This window comes from Anticarsia gemmatalis, chromosome 9 (genome assembly GCF_050436995.1).
Source record: "Anticarsia gemmatalis isolate Benzon Research Colony breed Stoneville strain chromosome 9, ilAntGemm2 primary, whole genome shotgun sequence".
Taxonomy (NCBI): Eukaryota; Metazoa; Arthropoda; class Insecta; order Lepidoptera; family Erebidae; genus Anticarsia; species Anticarsia gemmatalis.
The window spans coordinates 7,956,526-7,979,360 of NC_134753.1; the positions used below are offsets into that span (position 1 = coordinate 7,956,526).

General features: G+C 36.1%; 3 protein-coding genes across 3 annotated transcripts; 1 reads left to right on the forward strand and 2 right to left on the reverse strand.

The window, feature by feature from the left end:
* Window positions 1-90: 90 nt before the first annotated feature.
* Window positions 91-5,583, reverse strand: LOC142975643 (ATP-dependent DNA helicase Q5-like). The gene is made up of 11 exons (XM_076118629.1): window positions 5,320-5,583; window positions 3,939-4,585; window positions 3,740-3,845; window positions 3,494-3,654; window positions 3,223-3,413; window positions 2,913-3,122; window positions 2,574-2,781; window positions 2,256-2,465; window positions 2,021-2,180; window positions 455-1,936; window positions 91-289 (listed from the first exon to the last, which is right to left on the reverse strand). The coding sequence occupies exons 1-11, from the start codon at window positions 5,411-5,413 to the stop codon at window positions 183-185; spliced, it is 3,576 nt and encodes a 1,191-aa protein (XP_075974744.1). The 5' UTR covers window positions 5,414-5,583; the 3' UTR covers window positions 91-182.
* Window positions 5,584-5,869: 286 nt separating this feature from the next.
* LOC142975664 (DNA polymerase beta-like) lies at window positions 5,870-8,139 on the forward strand. Its single transcript, XM_076118651.1, has 6 exons — window positions 5,870-6,110; window positions 6,399-6,855; window positions 6,984-7,106; window positions 7,376-7,541; window positions 7,622-7,811; window positions 8,003-8,139. The coding sequence occupies exons 2-6, from the start codon at window positions 6,428-6,430 to the stop codon at window positions 8,095-8,097; spliced, it is 1,002 nt and encodes a 333-aa protein (XP_075974766.1). The 5' UTR covers window positions 5,870-6,110; window positions 6,399-6,427; the 3' UTR covers window positions 8,098-8,139.
* Window positions 8,140-8,571: 432 nt separating this feature from the next.
* LOC142975641 (ATP-binding cassette sub-family C member 10) lies at window positions 8,572-22,511 on the reverse strand. Its single transcript, XM_076118627.1, has 22 exons — window positions 21,720-22,511; window positions 21,489-21,606; window positions 21,090-21,248; window positions 20,295-20,544; window positions 19,391-19,655; window positions 18,895-19,132; window positions 18,121-18,269; window positions 17,784-17,903; window positions 17,309-17,699; window positions 17,077-17,199; window positions 16,884-16,997; window positions 16,459-16,638; window positions 15,644-15,783; window positions 14,670-15,194; window positions 14,458-14,590; window positions 14,076-14,249; window positions 13,527-13,733; window positions 13,047-13,174; window positions 12,803-12,894; window positions 12,344-12,541; window positions 11,772-12,009; window positions 8,572-11,406 (listed from the first exon to the last, which is right to left on the reverse strand). The coding sequence occupies exons 1-22, from the start codon at window positions 22,317-22,319 to the stop codon at window positions 11,158-11,160; spliced, it is 4,791 nt and encodes a 1,596-aa protein (XP_075974742.1). The 5' UTR covers window positions 22,320-22,511; the 3' UTR covers window positions 8,572-11,157.
* Window positions 22,512-22,835: the final 324 nt, after the last annotated feature.

Below are 22,835 nucleotides of genomic sequence, written 5' to 3' on the forward strand. Positions count from 1 at the left end.
AAATAAAAGTACAATAATCAAGTGTTTAGTCTTATTACTAATCTATTAATCTTATTATTATTTACTTACTTTCTAAATCAAAACAGTTACTTAAAACTTTCCATATCATTTATTAATAATTATGCATGTGTACAAGAATAACAATATTAATAATAAGGCATTCAAACTTAATAAATAATAAATTATACAACATTGCTCAAATTCAACTTAGTCACTAAATCTCCCTCGTTTTCTATTTTAAATTCTTTACCGAATGTCTTCTGAAGTAACACATCTATCGCTGCTTCTTCTGCAATACAGAAAATCATATTATTAGAAACAAAATAAATACATTTCTTATTTTTATATGATTAAGCGTGTTTTTTTCAAAATGTAGTATACACAATGCTTTGACGATTTTAAATATGTACTTGTAAAAGTTAGACCAAAAAGTAAAAAAAAAAAAACAACATACCAGTAACTTGTATAGCCAATAACTGATGTACAATGTGCCTGGCTGTTGTTTTAAACAGATCTCGACTACTGATCTTTTTCTTCTTATAATACGGCATAAGTAACTTAACAACCATTCCGGCAAGATCTACTTTTTCAGACTTTTTCTTTACAACTACCTCTTTTTTTACTCCATCTTTGTTCTTATGTCTACTTTCTTTGTTCGAAGTTTTATTTTCATTAGTATCGATTTTATCTGTTAGCTTGTTAATTGAGCTTCTCTCTTCCTTGGGTGTTTTACCTGAGATCATTTCTTCTTTTGACTTTTTGTTCGCACTTTCCTTTTTCTGTTTCCTATTCAAACTGTCCTTTCTACTCAAATTATGTTTTTTGTATTTTGATATGTCTTTAACGTGTATCTTATCTATAAGTTTCGTTGGTGAAGGCGAATCTGGTATGAAATCAGGCGGAGTAATTTCAACATCCATGTCAATTTGTTCAGGTTTCACTGGCGCAGTAGTAAAATTCTTAAGCTTTTGCATTATTTCGTCTGCTTCTAAACTAAGTTTACGATCTTTGTTTAAATTAGTGACTTCTGTCGGTACTTGTAGTGGGTCAAAAGAACTTGACTTACTTTCGAACGACATTTCCAATGATGTTTCAGAATGTTCCACAAAAGAATCATTTGATTTGTAATTATTATTTTGTTTACTTTCAGGTGACTTTAAATTGCTAATGATTAATGTTTCTTCGGCACTTTTACTAACATCAACATCATCACCACCATCGTCGATTACTAATTCTTTTTCAGATTCACTGTCACTCACAGTACCGAATAATGTTTGTGGATTCACTGGCGGCGTATCGTGCTTTTTTGTTTTACTTGTTTGTTTGTCGTGTGATCGTTTTGATTTAGTTTTGTTATCTTCACTCTTAGTTTTAGAAGTTTTAATTTTTTTAGGTTTATGAGATTCGCTTTCACTTTCAGATGACTCCCCGAAAAGCGCTTTTATTTTCCGTTTTGAATTTGGTTTTTTCTCTTTACCTTTCGATTTTGAATCTTTTTCATGTTTGTGTTTATCTTTGCGCTTCTCATCGTCTAATTTATTTGTATGCTCTGACTTTTCTTCTATATTTTCACCGTCTTTGGAAGGTATACCCTTCAATGTTATATTAATCACGAATGTCTTAAAATTTTTAGCTTTATCTTTGTCCTGGTCATTGTTCTTAACATCCTCGTCGAGTTCATTTATTTTCAGCGTGGTATTGTTAGATATGCTGTCGTCTGCACAATCTTTAGTGTCATCTTTGTTTTCATCAATTACGAGGCCGTCATTATCGCTTTCATCTGGAGTGCTAGCAGGAGAGGCATCAGAAGCCTTTTTAAAAAAACTTCCTAGTTTTGTTTGAGTTAAAGGATCTCGTTTAAAAGAATTTGCTTTTCTTTTGGTGTCCTTATCTGCCTTAGACAATATCTTTTCATCTTTTCTTCCTTCCATATCCACTGTAATAATTAAAAATATATAATCAACAGTCAATTAATATTACACCATTAAACATTTAGTTAATATATTTGAACTAATCTCACCTAATTGTGATGCTGTAACGAAACTGTTACAATTTTGTGATTTTTCTTTTTGTTTCTGTTCATAGTCTTTGACGAATTGGTTAAGTGTGTTCGGTTTTGTGGGTACAAATGTCCTTAGTTGTGGATAAATACTATCTTTACATGCCTTAACCGCTGATATCTGAAAATTAAAACATTTATGTATCGAAAAATGTCTTAAAATTACTTACTATAGAGTGACTATAAAGTAATTTACCAGTTTTGTCATAGCTCTTCTATATAAACTTATAACAGTGCTGCTTGAAAACGCTTCATACTCTAGTTCCACAGCACACTGTTCGAGTTCTGATCTTGTGAATTTTTTATCGAATTTATCTGCATCTTTAGTACTATGGTAGTTGGTAAACAGGGCGTCGGTGAGTAACGTCAGGTAGCCCTCGCGACTTGCTACTGTTAATCCATTCACCTGTGCAAGATAATATAAATAAATATATGCAATTAATTAATATTTACGATCAAGTTATGCATCCTTGAAGCAGAATACCAAGCTTGAACAGTAACAAATATAACGTACTTTAATGCCTGTACTTTCAGCAGCTTTACATTTTGAATATTTAGCAGCTTCCGCATCGCTATTGGCTTTCTTGTCATCGGAGTGTTTCTTTCTATTAGCGAATTCCTTCATGATAAGTGACTTCGTTTCCTGAGCAATGCGGCGGCGGGTGTTTTCGCCGTCTGATTCATCACTATCCCCCCCGGCGCCGTAGTATGATTCCGCTTCTCTACGAACGTAAAAAATATATATCTCCTAAATATGTAAAAACTCATGATACTAATTTATTGTCAATCAGAATGTAGCTAAAAATCGGAGCGGGGCGGGAGAAAGTATGAGATATCAGTAAAACAGGTATACCTCTTTTGTCCCTGGCGGCCCTCGCCGTAGAGGTCGGACAAGTCCTGGTTGACGACGAGCCCGCCGGAGCGCAGCTGCGCGGACGAGGCGCGGCGCTGGTGCTGGTCGAGCGCGCGCCGCACGTTGCGCTCGTCTGAGCACACGTCGCAGCGGTCGATGCACTTCGGGTGCTCCTCGCCGAAGTACTCCGCGAATGTTTTGTGACGACACCTAAGCAATATTCCCTGTTTTTTCATAATGTTCTACCGATGTTGGGTAGCGTGATCAGTTACAATTTTGAAGGCTTAAAAATCTTTTTTTTTCTACTTACTTAACTTCTTCGCAGTATCTGACCATAATTTCGAAGCTTTTGTAAGCGATTTTATTTCGATTTTTCTGTTCCGGTGTTTTAGCCCGTCCTATCTCTGATTTGAGCAAAAAGTCGACTGCGTTGCGTTCACTACGACAATAATAAATACGACAAAATGCAGGTTTGCCATCACGTCCAGCTCTGCCGGACTCCTGTAATACATATTTTATTTATTGACAATAATGTTACTCAGCATATAGTACATACTGTGAACTTTGCCAGTTTTAAATACCTGATAATAGGCAGCCACATTTTGTGCAATACCCCAATGTGCCACAGCGCGTACACTCGCCTTGTCCACGCCCATGCCGAACGACACTGTTGCGCACACGCACGGACACTCCCCATGAGACCACCTCTCTTGCACTGATATACGATCAGCCGACTTTAAACCTGCGGACATTGTGCATGTATCTTATTAAGTATTTATACAATTTTTTAACAAGTTACTTTATATTTTTAATCTCTTTTGACGCACCACCATGATAAGCTAAAGACATTAATCCCCTTTTCGTTAACATATTGGCTAAATCTTCTGTGGCTTCCCTTGTTCTGCAATAGACAATAACAGCATTTTTGTCTTTCTGAAAAAATAATAGAACACTTATAGTCAACTTCATTTGAAAGACAAACATACATTGAGAAAAATACTTTTTAAATAAAAATGGGGACCTTACTGGTTTAACATTTTCGTCATCATTTAAACACTTTTTTAGAAACTCCAACAAGTGGCCAACTTCGTCTTGTATACAGTTTTGGTACACAACATCATAAAATAGATTTCGTCTAAAACTCGGAGTTTTATATTGAGCCACTGGTAACAATAGTTTCAAGTTTGATAAAATATCTTTAGCTACTTCTGCACTTGCTGTAGCAGTGAGAGCGACCCATGGAACACTCTTATATTTTTCTCTGAGATCACCCAACTTCAAATAATCTGGCCGGAAATCATGGCCCCACTCACTGACACAATGAGCTTCATCAACAACAACATACGAGACCTTTTTATATTTGACTAGATGCTCCATGAGAGATTTAAAGGTTCCAGTAGCTGCCTGTTCAGGTGTAACATACAAAAACCTTGTGTTTGGTTTCATACTCCTCAAATCATTTAACACCCTTTCTCTATCTTTTGTGCTCATTTTAGAGTTGATAGATTCAGCTACAACTTTTATTTTTGTAAGGTGGTCAATCTGATCTTTTATGAGTGCCAAAAGTGGTGAGAACACGATTGCCACCTTATTATCCTGCAACATGGCTGGTAGTTGAAAGCACAAAGACTTTCCTGATCCGGTAGGCATTGATACATAGACATCATGGACACCTACAAAAATTAGAAATTGTTAAATAGCTACACTTAAATAAGAAATATTAACATGCAAATGCAAAATGTAGATAGTGTGTTGCATTTGGTATAAAAATTTAATGGATAATAATATATGAATCAATTTAAAAAAAAAAAAATGTTTCATACACATCCCATATCTTGATCATAATTATTATTGGGATACTAAACATGTAGTGTTACTAAACTCACTCATGGCCCATAGGTGGCCCGTGGGTTGTGCACATACTAAGAGCTATACACCATGCCCCATCCGTACTGCTACTATGCTCATGTACATTCAACGTGTTAAACTTTCCCTTATTTATTAAAAGCAACGAGAGTTGTAGAAGTGGTAGCTTTTCTAAATTGAGATTGAGATTCTTGTTCAGATGTTGAATAACAGACTTACAATATTTACAATTAAAAGCTTTCTACCATAAATTCACTTCAGCTTACCTAATTGCACTTTAAAACTGGTGCTTATTTCAGAAAGCAATGGCTTTATCAAAGTTGTCTGGTAAAATCAATGATCAGGTTTGTTGTACAAATTATGTATAAAAATAGAATCATTAATAATTTAGTAGTCTAGCTCACAATAAAAAGCTGCATTTTAACTGTTATATGCACAGATGTTATGTTCTATTTTTATACCTGGCGAACTATTATTCACACTGAAGATTTTTATGAAAAATATTGTTAATTTGAACAAGTATGATACAAACAAACATTACCTCGGGCTATTGCTCTAGTTGCACGTTCCTGAAGATCACTTTTGAACTTTCGATGTCCAAAACATTGAAACAATTTCTCCGTTACACTATCCATATTGAAGGCTTTTGCAGCACTTTGAACAATAGACCTGAATTACGGCACGTATATTGAAAATATTTTAAACCACGTTGAGTTAGATGGCATATTTACTAAAATTTGTTTAAATTAGACGAATAAAAATAACAAAACAACCTCAAATTATTTAATCCAAATACACGATTGACATTTACCGTTGACAGTTTGCAAGTAGTTACGCGCCAACATTTTAGTCTAGTCGATTTTGTTAATAATTGTGAGATTTGTCTAAATACTCATGATTAAGTGGCTATGTGTATCACAATCATGAAAATTTTGAATATCAATCAGTTATTTATTTTTCTAGACAATAATATTCCCATATAATATTTCGCCATAAAATTATCACCTAAGTTCCAATAGCCGATTTGTCCGAATCGTGTCAAAGAATAAATTTCAATCAACAATATGAGGACATCACTAACTAGAGAAATAAAATGCATACAGCGCGGCGTATAGAAATAACACATTAACGAAAGTTAAATTTATTTTACAAAGAGGCAAAAAGAAGTAAAACTAATAGCATTATGCAGATTTTTCGAAAAACTTAGGCAAAAGGAGAAAAATAGCGGAGCTTCAACAGCCGAAGTAAACGCCATATTTTATCAGCTGCTTGTTTATTATCTGTGTTGCCAGATTAAGAAATCAGCTGGTATTTAGGGAGAAATAAATCGCAGTAAGTACAGCTACTTTAAGAATCGTCGGGTTTTTGGCTAAGTGTAATCCTTTATTGGGAGTTCAAGGCTGACTCAAAATGCCCAATGATGATAATAAATAATAATAGCTTACAGTTTGCTCATTTTATAAGTCACATGGAAACTTTGAAATATACCTTTATATAGCTTATACACTTTAAATCCTTAAAACTTTGTAAGTGTTCCTACAGTAAATAGGTACAGTAAAAAAAATTAAAAACCGTATTACTGAAGTTTTCAAATTGATCAAGCATGTTTATACATTTCAGTGATTAATATCTAACAACAAGAAAAAATTATGAGCAAGTTTACTTTATCTTCAAATGAAACAAACTTAAATGCTGACATTTGTCAAGTTCTATTGGATCTAGCAGAATACGAAAAAAACGTCAGCCGTAATATTCATAAATACAATGCGTACAAAAAAGCAGCAGCAGTCCTTGCATCACATAACAAAAGAATAGAGTCAGGCGAAGAAGCAAAGCAACTGAAAGGCATAGGCGACAAGATATCAAAAAAGATTTCTGAGCTACTTCAAACAGGAAAACTGAAAAAACTTGAGAATATTAATAAAGATGAAGATGTCATAGCGATAAATTTGCTAACACGAGTTTCAGGCATAGGACCAGTTAAAGCAGCAGAACTAGTAAGAAGCGGTATAAAAACTCTAGAAGATTTGAAAAATAATGAAGATCGCTTAAATCATCATCAACGTATTGGTTTGAAGTAGGCACCCATGATCATTAAATCTAGTTACTTAAAAGTAATGCGGTATCGACTTATTTACCAAAAGATATAAAATATGGTTTTTATGCTATTTAAGGTTAGTTTCATAATAAACGACGAATTTTCAGATATTTTGAAGATTTTCAAAAAAGAATTCCGAAAGCAGAAATACAAGAAATCGAAACTATATTGGCAACATCGGTGAAAAAAATGAATAAACAATTTTCAATTACTATTTGTGGCAGCTACAGGTGAGTTACATGATAATATAACAAAATTAATACTTAGTTCGAAAGCAAGAAACTTTTCTTGAAATTGCTTTACACCTATGCCTAATTAACAGAAAACAGCGCCATCTAACGACGCCATGTTATACTGCATGCGAATCCAGAATCGCATTGATGAAGTTTATACGAAATCCCAAGTCCCAGTTGATGCAATGCAGACATAATCTGGCCAAAAACCTGCCATCCTCCAAAGTGTTTTTTTATAAGCATAAACAAGTTTTGATATTTCGCAGACGCGGAAACGCCGAATCCGGGGATATTGATTGTTTAATAACACATCCTGATCTTACGTTGAAACAGAAGAAAAATAAAAATGAAAAGTTTACATTAGAAAAAATCGTCGAGGCGTTAAAAGGTCTAGTTACTGATACGCTTTCTGTTGGTGAGACAAAGTTTATGGTAAGTAAACCTACAATATTGTTATCTAGTGGTGCAATAATAATGTGATTTTTGTTATAATCATCGTGTTTTTTTTACAGGGTGTGTGTCGATTAAATAAGGAGCTGCCGGCTCGTCGCCTTGACATAAGGCTAATACCTCACGAGCGGTTCTATTGTGCAGTCCTTTATTTCACTGGCAGTGACGTGTTCAATAAACAGATGAGGTCGCACGCACTAGAAAAAGGATTCATGTTGAATGAGTATTCTCTTCGACATATTGGTTTTACTGGTACATTTTTATATTATTAACATATCGTTTCTTCATAATGGCTACGAAGAAAAAAAAATGTTTAGAACAGCAGTTAGTAAAAATATCATGGTTTTAAATATGAAGTGACGCCACCTATTGGCATAATAATGAAATTACATAGTCTCTGCTCTCTTTACTGTTGCGATTATAACATATCTATCATTATTTAGGTGTTCCTGGAGAACCTGTGCCGATATCCAGTGAAAAAGAAATATTCTTATACTTGGAATACCCATATAAAGAGCCGAACGAAAGGAACTACTGAAAGGTCAACATCCAATTTTACGCAGCTAAATATCAAGGACTAACTTGATAAATGACTTACGCTAAGCCGCATTCTTACTATGCCACATTAAGAAGACACCTTGACAGCATTGTTAACAAAAGAATATGTGAGATAACAAATAAATCTGTAAAGAAAACACTTAGATCTTTCAACTCTCGAAATGTTCAAATATTTTGATGATACTCAAATCTGAACATAGTCCTTATTTGGACTTCTGAGTTAAAAATAATATGTTGGGTTATTGTTTCTGCATTTTTTAATTTTAGATTTTGTTTAAATAAAAAATCTTATTAATATAAGAATATTTTAATGCAAATCATCACTTAGTTGATAAGGTTATAATCACTATATCACAAGTATTGATAATTTCAGCAACACAGTTACTTTCTTCTGGTAATATATAGTATTGTATTATATGGCGTATTTATGGAAAGCGGAATTACACGCAACAATGTCATTTTTTTTAAACTTTTAAACCGAATGTACAGTTCCATAAATACGCCTAAATATAAACAAAATACATCTATGTCTATAAAACTTACAAAGCAATAATTAGCGGCTATTCACGTTAGAAAAAAATAATAGGCATAAACAAGAAAAAGATAATAAACGATGAAAATAAACATTTGGGAATACGACGAAACATTTACACCCGGTCTCGACACATCTTCAAAAATGTCTATAAGTTTGCATCGGATATCATGGTAATCGTACATTCCGTAATTTATGAAACCGACACTTACCCCAGGTTTCTAAGGTATATTTAGCGGTAGTTTATCTATTCAATATCGTTAAAACTCATATAAAAAGAAAACGCTAAACTAGATAAACTACCGCTAACTGTACTCAGAAACCAGGCATTAATAATTTTAGCATCACTTAAAATTCTCTTAACATGAATATATTATAAACAAAATATAAACAAATAGGCAACAATATTGCATCTTATATTATTTAATTATCTGTTAAAACTTTTTCACTAATAATAATCATAAATCTTTGAAGATTGTTCTCATGCATAAACTAGAAACAATACTCTTTATTTACTGCTACTACTCTTAGATTTTTCAAGTTACTTCGTTAAAAGTTACAAAACTGAATTAACACTTTTAAATGCTAATCAATGATGTGTTTTTTATTACGCTAATTTCATCATAAGTTAAAGTCTGTAGCGTTTATCATTAGAACTGTAAAGCGCAATTTACACAGAAAACGCGAGCGTGTTGGGCGCGGGTCGGGACGAGAGTACGTCAGGTCTAATTATTTGTAAGTATATGGAAGATACCATACTGAAAGCGTGTGAAGATCCCGTGCGTCACCTGATCCGTTTTCTGTCTGAATTGCGCTTAATACTCCCACGAAATGTTAGTTGCGAATCGTAACTTACTTAGAAAATCTAGTATATTTCTTGGTTTAAAATGCAAAGTTGCTTTGTATGTACCATCCGCAACTACAATTCGTGTTAAAAACACCAAGCCTCAAGTCTATCTGACTATCCTAATTGATAAAAATATCTTTTCATAATTTAGATTTCCCTTATGGAACACATAACGTAAAAATAAATACACTCATAATCTTTGTCACAATTGCTTTTCACACAGGTAGTCGTTTGGTGTAAGGTGAGCTCTCAGTCTAATTTATATTATAATGGAAGAATTTTATCCAAGTACTCACTACCTAATCACAGCTTTCAACAAACCCTACTTTAATATACTCTACTACCCATAAAGTAAATACTTCTCCTGATCTGTGTTATTTAATGTAAAATATAAAACCTTTTCGTATTTTTCAATACAGTTATCTTTACCTTGGAATACTTCTCTCTCAGCAATTGGTACGAATAACATACCTTTAGATGGGCTTTAGGGACAGTTTGGTTATTGTGAACAACTAATAGGGATGACGACTTTTTTTATATTTTTTTACAATCTACCAGACAGACAAACAAATTAAAAATAGTAGTCATTCCTTAATTGTAAAGAAATTCACAAGTACATCTAGACAACCAAATTTGGTAACAAGCTAAAATCATAACTTGTTTAAAAATCCTATCTGTCTAAAGTTACGTTATGAGAACCAGTTGCAAATTGATAAGACAACATTTCTTAAAGAAAAACAGTTCATCGAACGGTATTCAGAGACCCGTCATATTATTATTGCTTTTGGAGCACTTAAAGCTACAATTATGAATGTGGGTTGTAAAATAACTCAGTTTTTCTAATGGTCAGTTTCCCACATTATGATTAAACAAATAAATCAATTCATTTTCATTAGTACTCCATAGATTGTGGAACACTTAGATAAATGGAATTATAAAATTTCTTATCCCGTAACCATATTACCATACACCATAATTGCAGCTTAATGGCTAAAATTGACATATTATAGAGGAATAATTTTGCTGTGACGGGTCTCTTCGAATATCAGCCTTAAAAACATCGTAGACATAAAAATAACACTAACAGAAATCATTCACCGACTAGACTTATACTCAGCCTAGATCTACCTTACACAAGTATCAATGAAAGTTCATAATAAAACAGAAATTAAACAATTAAAGCTGTCATCACAATCGTATAAAATCTCTAGAATAAACCTATTTTTCTATAATATTATTCGAAAGTGGAACAGCGTTTAAAAGCAAAATGAAGATTTAAAAAACTTAATTGTAAAAGAGTTGAAAATTTAAGATATTAATAAGGACTTACAGCATAATAATTTATTCGTTAAGTGGATAGCACGAGGATAAATGTCTTCAGTCAACTTCTTGGCAGAAGACGGAAGAATGCAGTGTGAGCAAACTATCACGAGATCTATAGGCACTCCCGAATATTGTAGGGGTATTTAGGCGAACATGTATTTATATTACCTAACGTTTCGGAACAGGTTACATTGGCCGTGGCCGCAGGCTGACTACCGAATTGTAAATTGTGAATTGTATATTTGTTTTGAAAATAATATGTACGGTATTCAACGCTTTAAATATTTGGTTGACTAACCGTGTCTCTACGTCATAGTTATCGCTCTTTTCTATACCATTTAGTTAGACGATCCATAAATTAATGTATACAAGTGCGAGTCGTGGTCGGCGAGTGCATCGTCGGGGGTCCTCAGCTCCAGCACCTTGCCACCGCCCATCGCGAGCACGCGCGCGCACTCCAGCACGCCCGTCATACGATGCGCCACGAACACCACAGTACTGCCACCGAACGAACAGCGGATCGCATCAAGGATTAATCTCTCCGCTTCGTTGTCTAGATTAGCCGTCGCCTCGTCCACCAGCAGTATCTATGAACCAAAATACATACTTATTACACGCTCGAGACGAATGACATTCGATTTGATTTAGCTTTATTGGCATTGGAAATAATAAACGAATTTGTACATGCGTACGCTTACACGGTTATACGAACGTTAATATACAAGCTTGTATTCGCCTAAAATACGCTCTAAATATTCCGTGTTCGCTGGTATCGTATATCAATGCTAAGGCGAGACGCGTCGTGCCAACATTATGGCTAGTGGTCAAAACAGCCGCGTTGTGGCCCAGCGACGATGTGTGTCGTTGGTTTAAAACTGGCGGGCAGCACTGTTTTAGCAGTGCACTGTTGCAGCTGTCACGTTTCGGCTTTTAGAGAAAGAGTGCAAGGTACCTTAGGTCTGTGCAGCAGCGCGCGCACCACACACAGCAGTTGTGCGTGTCCGCGCGCCAGCGTCGTGACGTCAGCGCGCGCCTGCAGGCCGCCGCGCGCCGCCACCAGCCCGCGGGCACCACACGCCTCCAGGGCGCGCCACAGCTCCGCGTCCAGGTACTGTCGCAATGGGTCCACGTTGTCGCGGATTGTACCAGAGAATATAAACGGCTCCTGAGGAATCACGCCGATTCGGGACCTACGACCGTAGACAATAAAGTTTTAAATAAATCATAGTGGTAGATTATATATTTTTTTTTATATAATTTATCTTTACATATTGCTATGCAATTTTAAACTGAGATGTAGTTTATGTTTAGATATCAAAAACGATACGCAAAAATACGTTAAAGACGTAAACAAATTATATTATCCATACGCTACTAAACTGTAAGCAGTAACAAATTAGCTCAGACATCTTAGTTATTTTTATACAATTCAAAACTGTATCGATAACTTCTAACAACTAAAGATGCTATTAAAAGTCAACCTAGCAATAGAAAAGCCCCATTATAGCAACATGAATGTATTACCTGAGAGCATGTAGATGTAAGGTAGATATATCGACGCCGTCGATGCGTACAGTGCCGTGGTGTAAAGGCGAGAGTCTTTGTATAGCCTGTAGTAGGGAGCTCTTCCCAGCTCCTGTACGTCCTACGACGCCTAGTTTCTCGCCCGGGTGGGTGGAGAACGTCACGCCGTTCAGTGCCATCAATGCATTGTCACGACCACTATGAAATATGGAATAATTCGATTGGTGAAGTTGTTAATTGATATACAGTTTGTTTTCGTGCACGCTGCCTTCCATATGTTAATGATTTAAGTAGTTACTCGTACTGAGGCTTGCTATCAAATTACACAATCTATGAATATGAATTTAGACGAAATAAATCAACGATATGTAGAAAAGGGGAAGAGACCATAAAATATAGATTTATTTAAACAGTTTTTTCCTAACTATGTTAATGTTAACAATAAAGAAATATAGGTACCTGTACTTCAAGAACACGTCATTAAACTCTATAACACCCTGTGAAGGCCACCCATAAGGCGGCGAATCTCCATCGACTTTTTCACATTCCACCTAAAAATTTGTAAAATGAATCAATTCGAACTAATAATTTTGAATATTCTTTTTGTGCATAATGTATACGTATATTACGTATACGTGCACGTTCATGAACAGTGTACGAATGTACGTATACGTACATGATTATTTAGGGGTAGAGTACGTACCTGCGTGATATATTCGCCCACACGTTCGACGGCGATCATCTCTCGTTCAGTCTCAGTGAATGCATTGAGAACATTACTTAACATTGATGTCATAGATAACGCGTACGATATAGCCAGGCCTATGAGTCCTGCACAACAAGAAAACACATCATATTAATTTTGAGCAGAACAATGTTTCTATGTTGATTTGTATTGTAATCTTGTTCCTTATATGGATTATTTATTACCTCTATAAACAAAAAAAAAATACCTTTATCATACTACAGTACTAGTATAGACAGATATTCATATAACTTTTAGTTAAGATATATTTACTTATTTTAAATATTTTTTTGTAAGTGGAGTTTTTATATGTAGCACAACAACCTGATGGTGAACGGTTACCGTAGCCTATGAACATTTGTTATGTCAGACACGCGGTGCCAACACTGAAAACACGGACCATCTGTTCGCTCCCAATGGATTAACAAGTTTCCCCACCTGAATCAGCAGTATGTAAGGAGCGTTGTACGACGGCCAGCGTGGCGGCGGCGGCGACGACGGTGGCCGCCGCGATCTGCAGGCGCAGCGCCAGCCACTGCGACGCCGCCGAGGCGCTGAGGGCGGCGCGCTGCCACGCCTCCACCAGCTCGGCGCCGCGCGCTGACCACGCGCCACTGGCTCCGAAAGCACGAACCGTATCCAAACCTGAAAATGTGATATATTATAATTTATATCTCTTCTTGGTGGTCTTTTTGCTTGGCTTATTTAAGCACACGCATAGTAATTTACCTATACGCCTGTACATTTACGCTTAAGTATATAAAGCTCTTCCAATACTGAGTGACTGACTGATGGACAACGCACAGCCGAAATTACTGGGCATAGAAAGTTGATATTTCCTATGATGATTCCTTAGGAAGTGTAAAAGAGGCAAGAGCACTAAATGAGGATTTTCGGCACTTTACTCTGAAGAGGGTGAAATTCCATGCTGGCAAAACTGCGGGCGGAAAACTAGTTAAATCAGAAAGGCAAATTCAAATACCTTACCATCGAGCGTATCATTGAAGTGCGTATAAACAGGTGACAGTGTGACACTCTGTAGACGCTTGAGTTGTCGCGATGTAATCCGGTATGTTCTCTGAAGTCTGTAGTAGATGAACGCGAGGGGACCCACTCCGACCAACAGCCACGGTAAACCGTACACTGTTACTGCCATTGCACCTAAAACACAAATATATTGCTTTAGTAAACTAAAGACAAAATCATTCAAAACAGATAATAGATAATATAATTATAAATGGAGACAAAGTACAACTATTTTTATAAAGAAATCTAATTTTCAAACAGAGCAGTATTAGCAGCACGAATGCACTTATTACGAGAGCATAAAAGAACACGAAAAGATACCAACAATTTAAAATACACTTACCAACTAAAGAGAAGAACTGTGCAAGCAAAATGTTTAAAATAAACGGTAAAGAATCATCAACTGTGTATGTGTCGGAAGAAAATCTGTTCACAATACGACCCAATGGGGTGACGTCGAAAAATTTCACTTTTGCCTGAAAACAATACATTTTTATTAATATTCTCGAACAACTACATTTAATAAGAACTTATTTAAAGCTAAATATAGTTTACCTTTACAATAATTTTGAGCATAATCCTATGAATCTTGGCCGCGGCTTTGACACCTCCATAAGCGAACAAGAAAGCCCGCATTATTGTAAACACCAGGTTTAACCCGGCCAGTCCGAAATATACTTCCAAATAAAAATTGTCTGTATACACAGGCGTATTGTTCGCTAATAATGGTCCAAAAGTACCATCTCTACTTGGTAGGGTATTCAAAGTTTGATTGTCATTATTTCCTTCGAAGAATGAAATAGTCTTGTTAACTAAATTGTGTACGGCGTTGTCAATGATCGTCACTCCGTGGTCTAATATCGAGGTCTTTTCTGTGACGTGTTCTCGTGCAAAATCAGCCAAAGTTGTAGAATTCTTCATTTTGTTTTTAACCCAGTAAGTGAGCCATAGGAATGTGAAGTTTTGTGATAGTTGCATGAGTATTAACGATAGTAGTATCGCTGTGGTTAGGAAGAACCCGACTGAGCGCAGGTACAGGCCTAGTACCCACCAGCCTATTGTACCTTCTGACATCGCTTCCTGTAAAAAAAATAGTCAATAAAATCTTAATGTCGCGTAGAAAGTTGTACTTCATATTATGTCCTCAATTCAATGAGGATATTGTGTTTCAAGTGCACTTGAAATAGAATAGCTGTTGATATATCATTGATAAAACTAATAAAAAGACAAATATAAGATTACTAAATGCTTTCTAAAAGTAGGAAAAGTCATGTCTTTGTCATATGATCATCAAAATGATTTTTTCATACGGACGCCAATATTCTATCTTCCGTTAGGATCAAGAATAACGTAGATTGGTTACTTGACAACATCTCTTATTTCTATCAAGATCTAGATATCTAGGGGTAGACCTGCCCCTAGATATGATATTGGCACTGGGCTAAAGACTTGAAACCAGTAAGTTGATCATGAAACATTTCTTTAAGCACAATAATGAACCCATTAGATAATAATAACAAGTGACTAGCCTCTTCATCCAGACTGTTCCTGCTGACGTTGTCCTTGTCATCTATCTCAGCTTCTCGCGGCCGCGGCGGCTCCTCGCCCAGCGACTCCGTGTCACTCGGCATGAACTCTTCGATGTCATTCAGTACTGTCTCCGGTGGACCTGCACAGATACATATAATCCTAGTTTTTATCCTACTAATATTTTAAATGCGAAAGTTTGTATGTATGTATGTTACTCTTTTACGCAAAAATTACTGAACCGATTGCGATGAAATTTGGTATATAGCTAGCTGAAGACCCAGAATAACACATAGGCTATCCCGAAGTTTCCGAGGGATCCCTTTACTGTTATCGCCATTATACTTATGCAATTATCATTTTATGACTTCAATGTTAAATGTCGGAAAAAATCTGGGTAATGAGCAACAAAGCTATTTGAGGTGTGATGTTAAAATTATGTTATTTTGAAAACAAAAAATGATTACAATTGAAGGCTAGTATGGTCTAACATTGTTCTACTATTTATAGATATTTCCTCAAACAGAACAAAACTCTTTCCTGGATTTGTTACCATTAATGTACAATTCCTGTGCAAATTTACAAACGATTTATTACCCTAATAAATGATGTGTACTGCCGTTCCTCTAAACAAACATTTATTGTAATATAGTTCGTATATTTTTTCATAGTAATTTAAAAAATACAAATTTCTTTGATCAAGCATAGAAATATAGTTACAGATTGCAGATATTTCTATGTAATACGCCATCGACGATGCACTTGATCAATTCAACGTAGCAACAGAGCCTAATAGATATGAGACTGTAATACTGACCTTGTCGTATGATCTGTCCGTCGCGCAGTAGCACGGCATGGTTGGCTCGCGCCAGGTGCCTGGGCGCGTGGGCCACCAGCACGCGCGTGCTGTGCCGCAACAAGCCCAGGATGCAGCGCTGCATGATGTGCGCCGCCACCGCCGGGTCCACGCCCGCCAGCACGTCGTCCAGCAGATACACTATATACAAATAACAATCAGTCAGTAAAGCTGGGTTTTATTGCTAATTTCGGACTTTAAAAACGCATTTTATTCAAGGTGTAAATGTACTATCTATCGTACAATATACCAGAGACTTTAAAGACCACACTGACATGTGGCAAAAGGCACAGCATAATGGCAATTTTTCAAACGTGATTATCGAAGATAATCGTACAACTAAAACGTGGACGAATGTAGTATACACTGAAACGAATAGAAAATACCTTGCTTGTCTTGATAGACGGCACGTGCGAGTGCGATGCGTGCACGTTGTCCCCCACTTAACGTACACCCGCCCTCACCGACGTACGCGTTCCATCCAAGCACGTTCAAATCCTCTGTAACACAAAACAATATGAACACAAATCGGATAAGTAAAATAATCCTCGTACCTATTCAGTCTCCATTATAACTTACCAGTGAGCGCACAAGCGTCAACAACACTGCGAAACTTAGCTTCGTCATAAGGTTTCCCAAATAATATGTTTTCACGTATCGTTCCCCGAATCAGCCACGGTTTCTGCGACACGTATCCAAAACCTACGAAATAATAAACCACATTTTACACAATTTCCTATAAAATATGAACTAAACTCTTCATATTTTAGACAAACGAATGAGCACATTATATAGTTTTTTATATACTCACTATTAAGATTTTCCGGTATTTGTAGATCGCCATCTTTTTTAACCATGTCTCCGACTATAGCATGCAATAAGGACGATTTCCCGCTGCCGACCTCTCCCGTCACTCCAATCAGTTCGTCTTTGCCTATCGCTAAGTTAATACCTTTCAACATGAAAGTCTCCTCATGAGTCAGATGTGTTTCAGACGACGAAGAAGAATCACGTCTCTGTATGTTCGCTCTAGACAAGTTCTTTTTAGATTTGCCTTTATTCTTTTTAGATTTTTTCGGCGTTTTCTTCCTCTTAGACGGCTGAGCCCACGCGAATGTTGCATTTTTAAATATTATTATTTTATCTTCATCGTGATTTTTATTGACACGATCGTAGTAATATTCCGAATCCATGTCTGGCAGCTATAAAATTAGTTTTAAAGTATTTAAATTGTGTTACTGCAAATATAATTAGAAAATAATTTTAACTTTTATAGAATTACTTACATCCAAGAGTTTTTGTATTCTTTTGATAGAGACCCAAGCCTCTGTTAATCCGTTTAGCACCCAAGGGAAAGCATTTAGAGGCGCTATTAACATGTTGATAAGTGCAACAGTAGTAAACACCTAATAAAGAAACAAATTTCGTTAAATTTAAGATCAATTAATTAAAATAACTCCATAAAATCTAATTTATATTGAGCGCATGACTCTAGGCTTAACCCATTCTCTCATTCAGGTCCACGTGGTCCGTGGTAGACCACTGCCCAGAAATGGAACGGTACTTACGTTTAAGTAAAAATAAATTGACATAAAAAGTTAAAAATGAGTATCGTGTTCATACAGTAGGTGCGTCCAGCGGTAGACCTCGCAGTGCGTGCGTGCCGAGCGTGAACGCGGCTACGAGCACGGGTGTAGTCGCCCACAGAACCACGCAGATAGCGTCCAGGTACTTGCGACCACGCAGGTAATACAGCTCCTTACCACGCGCCTCTAAAATATTATTAACTTGTTTTAAAATAATGAATCACAATTATGTATGATTATTGACTGCCTATGTGTATGTGTACCTTTGTAGGCTCGACTTCGACTCCCGAGTTGGGCAAAGTGCTATGGGTCTTATCTTACTTACTTTTAATTTTAATTAAATAGAAGCCCACAGTTAGATTGCGGGTCCGGTATATGTCAATAGGCTCGCACACTATTACATAAAACTAGGGTTTCCATCTCCAAAATTTGGAAAACCGGACAAGACGCGTGAAATCCCCGGATTTTAGAGTCCGAAACCCGGACATGTCAAGAAGAGCAACCGCGACGGGAGGAGTGGGGGAACAATGAATATACTTAGTTCGACGGTTGATCGTGGTGTGCAATTTCTTTTTATTTATTATTTTTTTAAAACCCGGTCTACAAATGAAACCTTCCCCGGACGCTCCCCGGATGCCCTCTAAACTAGGACAAATCCGGGGAAACCCGGACGGATGGCAACCCTACATAAAACCAATATTGTAAATACGAAACATTCGTATAGAATAAACAGGATATTATTTCAAAATAAAGTATGGTTATTGATCATACTTTATTAAGTCAAAATCATTAATATATGGTTTATGCTTACCTGTGACTCGGCTAATAAAATAGTCCTCCCAAACATGAACCTTGACTGTCCTTATGCCTTTGAGCATGTCGCTTATCAAACTAACGCGAGTATCTTTGTGTTTCATCATCTCAGTACTGAGCTCACCTATCTTGTTGGCAATCACTTTGTTTATAGGAATAAGTATCACTGAGAATGCCACGCCGGCGAGGAAGGATATACCCACTTGTTGATAGAGAAGAAATAGTGTTATAAATAGCTGAAAGAAAAAACACTTTTAAAACAAATTTTGGAAAATTATAAGAACACTGAAGAGTATCTTGTGCGCGAGAGTTTGAGAGAAACCATGGTTTAAAAAGTCTCTTATATGTACGTTATAAACTGATTAAGTCACAGATTTCATTAAAATCCTTTAAGTAGTTTTAGCGTCAAAAGTCACTGACATTCATCCTTTCTCACAAAAATTCACATTATTCAAAACATTAGAAGGATTTAATTCGGATTCTCATTATAATACCTGTAAGGGAATACTCCACAAAGCATGAAAACTTGGACACGAATTAACAATCCTGTCCGTGTCTGTAGACATGAAGTTTGTAATCTCCCCAATAGAAAAGGATTTATTCAGTTCAGTTGATGTAACACTGAGCGTTTTCCTTAGAATAGTGGCAACAATAGCACCGCGCATTTTCAGGCCAATTATTGACATCAACCAATTGAAATGAGTATTGAAGAAGGTTGATATTAATGTTGCTGCGAGTAACCCCCCTGCATACATGTATCTGGAAAAAAATACAATCGAAATCAACTTGTCTGATTTTTTTTGGACTTCAAGTCAATGTGGGTGTAGGGACTTCCCACTAGGAACAACATTTGTGAATAATTTACAGTTGTTTGTTTATGATTGCAATGAACTCTCTGTCATTGAGCATTAAATGTAAAGTCCCAAGCAGCTTGTGTCTCACATTTGTAATACGTAGAAGTAGTCTGTAAGGATTGTAGCAAGTGGCATTCTTTTGGTCTCTGCCTATTAATATGGGAAAAGAGACTGACTCTATATTTGGAACTAGCTGACCCGCGCAACTTCGCTTGCGTCACTTAAGAGAGGATGGGTCATAATTTTCCCCGTTTTTGTAACACTTTTTACTGGTACTCTGCTCCTATTGGTCGTAGCGTGATGATATATAGCCTAAAGCCTTTCTCGATAAATGGGCTATCTAACACTGAAAGAATTTTTCAAATCGGACCAGTAGTTCCTGAGAATAGCGCGTTCAAACAGACAAACAAACAAACAAACAAACAAACTCTTCAGCTTTATAATATTAGTATAGATTAGTATAGATTTATGAAATGAGGAATTGATCAAATTTTGATTACATAAGGGCTGTTGTTGCTAAAATATAAGGAAAATATGATCTTACCCTAAATGTTGATCAATGCTCTCATCTTCAACAAACTTAATAAGATTGTTCAGTAATATCGGTCCAGCAAATCCGGCCATGTCAGATATTAGTTTCAGTATTCCAATACTGTAGAATTGTAGTGCAAAGCAAATATGTAAAGCTCTGAGTAGAGATACATTTTGTCTGCGAGGGGAACGCACTAGCACTCGGGTTGTTGGTGTCACGGGCGTTGACACTTGCGGTGCTGATTCTCCCGTCGCACCATAACCTATGAATAAATATAAAACATAATAATTATGTAATTATTTTGTATATTTTTTTTTCCTCTTTGCGCGGTCGGCGGTACATAAGCTAAAGCTAACTAATGAGTATGAGGTATGGATTCGATTTCTGGGTCAGACATAGTACTGTCAGTTTTTAATAATTTATATTACAATACATTGTCCACAGTAGCCTGGAGTTTGGAAATGTGCCTAACATTTTGTTCGTTCATCATTCAATCGTTTTTTTACAGCACTGCCTACGCCTTCTAGGTATAACAGGGGTGTTAATATGTATGTATGATAGGTAAATTTATCTTTGATTTATCTCATCCAACAAGGCACCCCAGCCTTACTTGTTTCAACAATATGACTCACTGCATCACACTACATCACGCTATATTTAGCTGTGTATCTGTAATCTACAGACACATACAAGGCCCGGGAATACCCAAGCTGAGTAAGTTTGAGATACATAATACCTATAATACATATATACAAAGCAGAATTTTATTAAAGGATTGAGTTTGATAAAGCTAAATATGTCTTTTACCTGATCCTATAAATGGTTCATGTGGTATTTCCTGATACTGCTGGTAATTGTCCACATTGCCAATAAGTGATCTATCCATTCTAGCTCCTACATAGGAGCAGCAATACTTGGCAGGTATATCAAATAGTTCCTCTGGATCGTTTAGTTTATTATCTAAGCCTGTAAATAAATAATATAAATAGTAATTTGTATTTTTGAAATGGGTACTCATACTACTAGTCATTCATAAAGTTAAGCTTCATTAATCATAAATGTCTTGTCAAATAATTTAGTTTCTTATGAAATCTGATCACTTCTTGCAAGACAACTTCTGACAATAACCTTACACTGTTTATGATGTACTAAAGAATCAACATTGTTTTTGTTGTAGTCATTAATAGTGAATAGAAAATAAGTTACCTTTTTGAAGCAGAGGGTTGACCCATGAAAATATAAGTTTAGAGAAGCATCCAGATCCTTGCATTGCTGTTCCTAAAATACCTTCATCTAGGTGTGGAAGTAATGGTGTGTACTCACTCTGTTGATAAACAAATGCATTCAATATTTAACACAAAATAATTTAACATAAGGTAAATATTAATGCAAATATACATTCCATATAAATATTTATTTTATGATTATCAAACTTACATGTGAGTGTTGAGAGCCAACTAGGCATGGTGAATAAAATGTGGGTCTCGAGTCACTTGATGGAATAAGAGTCAGGAAGTACAAGATGTGGCAGCACAATGTGGCTATATCGAAACCAATTATATTACCAGCCATGATATTACTTCGAAGTGCAATCAAATTCAGGATTACCGCAAGACTCCACATTACAATCTGGGATGATGGCCCTCGAGAACTCTGTCCCAATCGATGCTTTAGAGCCAACACGTAACCGAAATGCACTAACCATGCCAAACATGACGCACCAGCCGCAAAGTAATCAACAGGATACAAAATGAACTCCGAGTTGGTAACAAATACATATAGCTCTATAATCGGAATGAATACTAAAGCTAAAACAATGAAACTACGGAGCACTAATGTTCGTTCCTGTGTCTTCTCTCGAATCACCCAATCTTTTCTGTATCCCACATAGTAGCCTGACACAATGGCAATAACAAAATACAAAGGTACTTGTAAAAATAATTCTTGGAAACATTGTCCGAAGTCCTTTGATACATCGTTCCATGGGTGCAGACCCTGCGGTCCGCACATATCTTCCCACCGCCACTGGATTTTCATTTTCCTTATCAATTACTTTTTATAAAATAATTACTAATGCTGTAACCATTGTGCACACCGTAGACATAAGTGTATCCTTTTGGTAGCTTATAATAACATGTGTTCCGGTATACAGACAGGCACGTTAAACGTTTGTAAACCATTAAAATCTGTTTTAAATTATTTACTAATCACCGTACGGCAGTACAAGTACAAAACACAAAACATGACAACATGTCACTAATGTCATGATTGTCATTCCATTGTTATGGTTGTTTGCTTTTTTCGTAGGACAGAATATTTTATTTTTTTGAGCGATGTGGTTTGTAAGTTTTTTCAGTCTGAATATGATTCCCATAGAAGACGAAAAACTTGGTAACTTTATCAATCTATAGTGATACCTATTTACACGCTGCATGATGTGTTCATTTTAAGAATCATTAAACATTATTCATTGATACGTGTTGAGTCGGTGTAAACGCAGCATAAATCATAGACGAAATTGGTTTCATTTAGCACGCTGCACGGACCACCGCG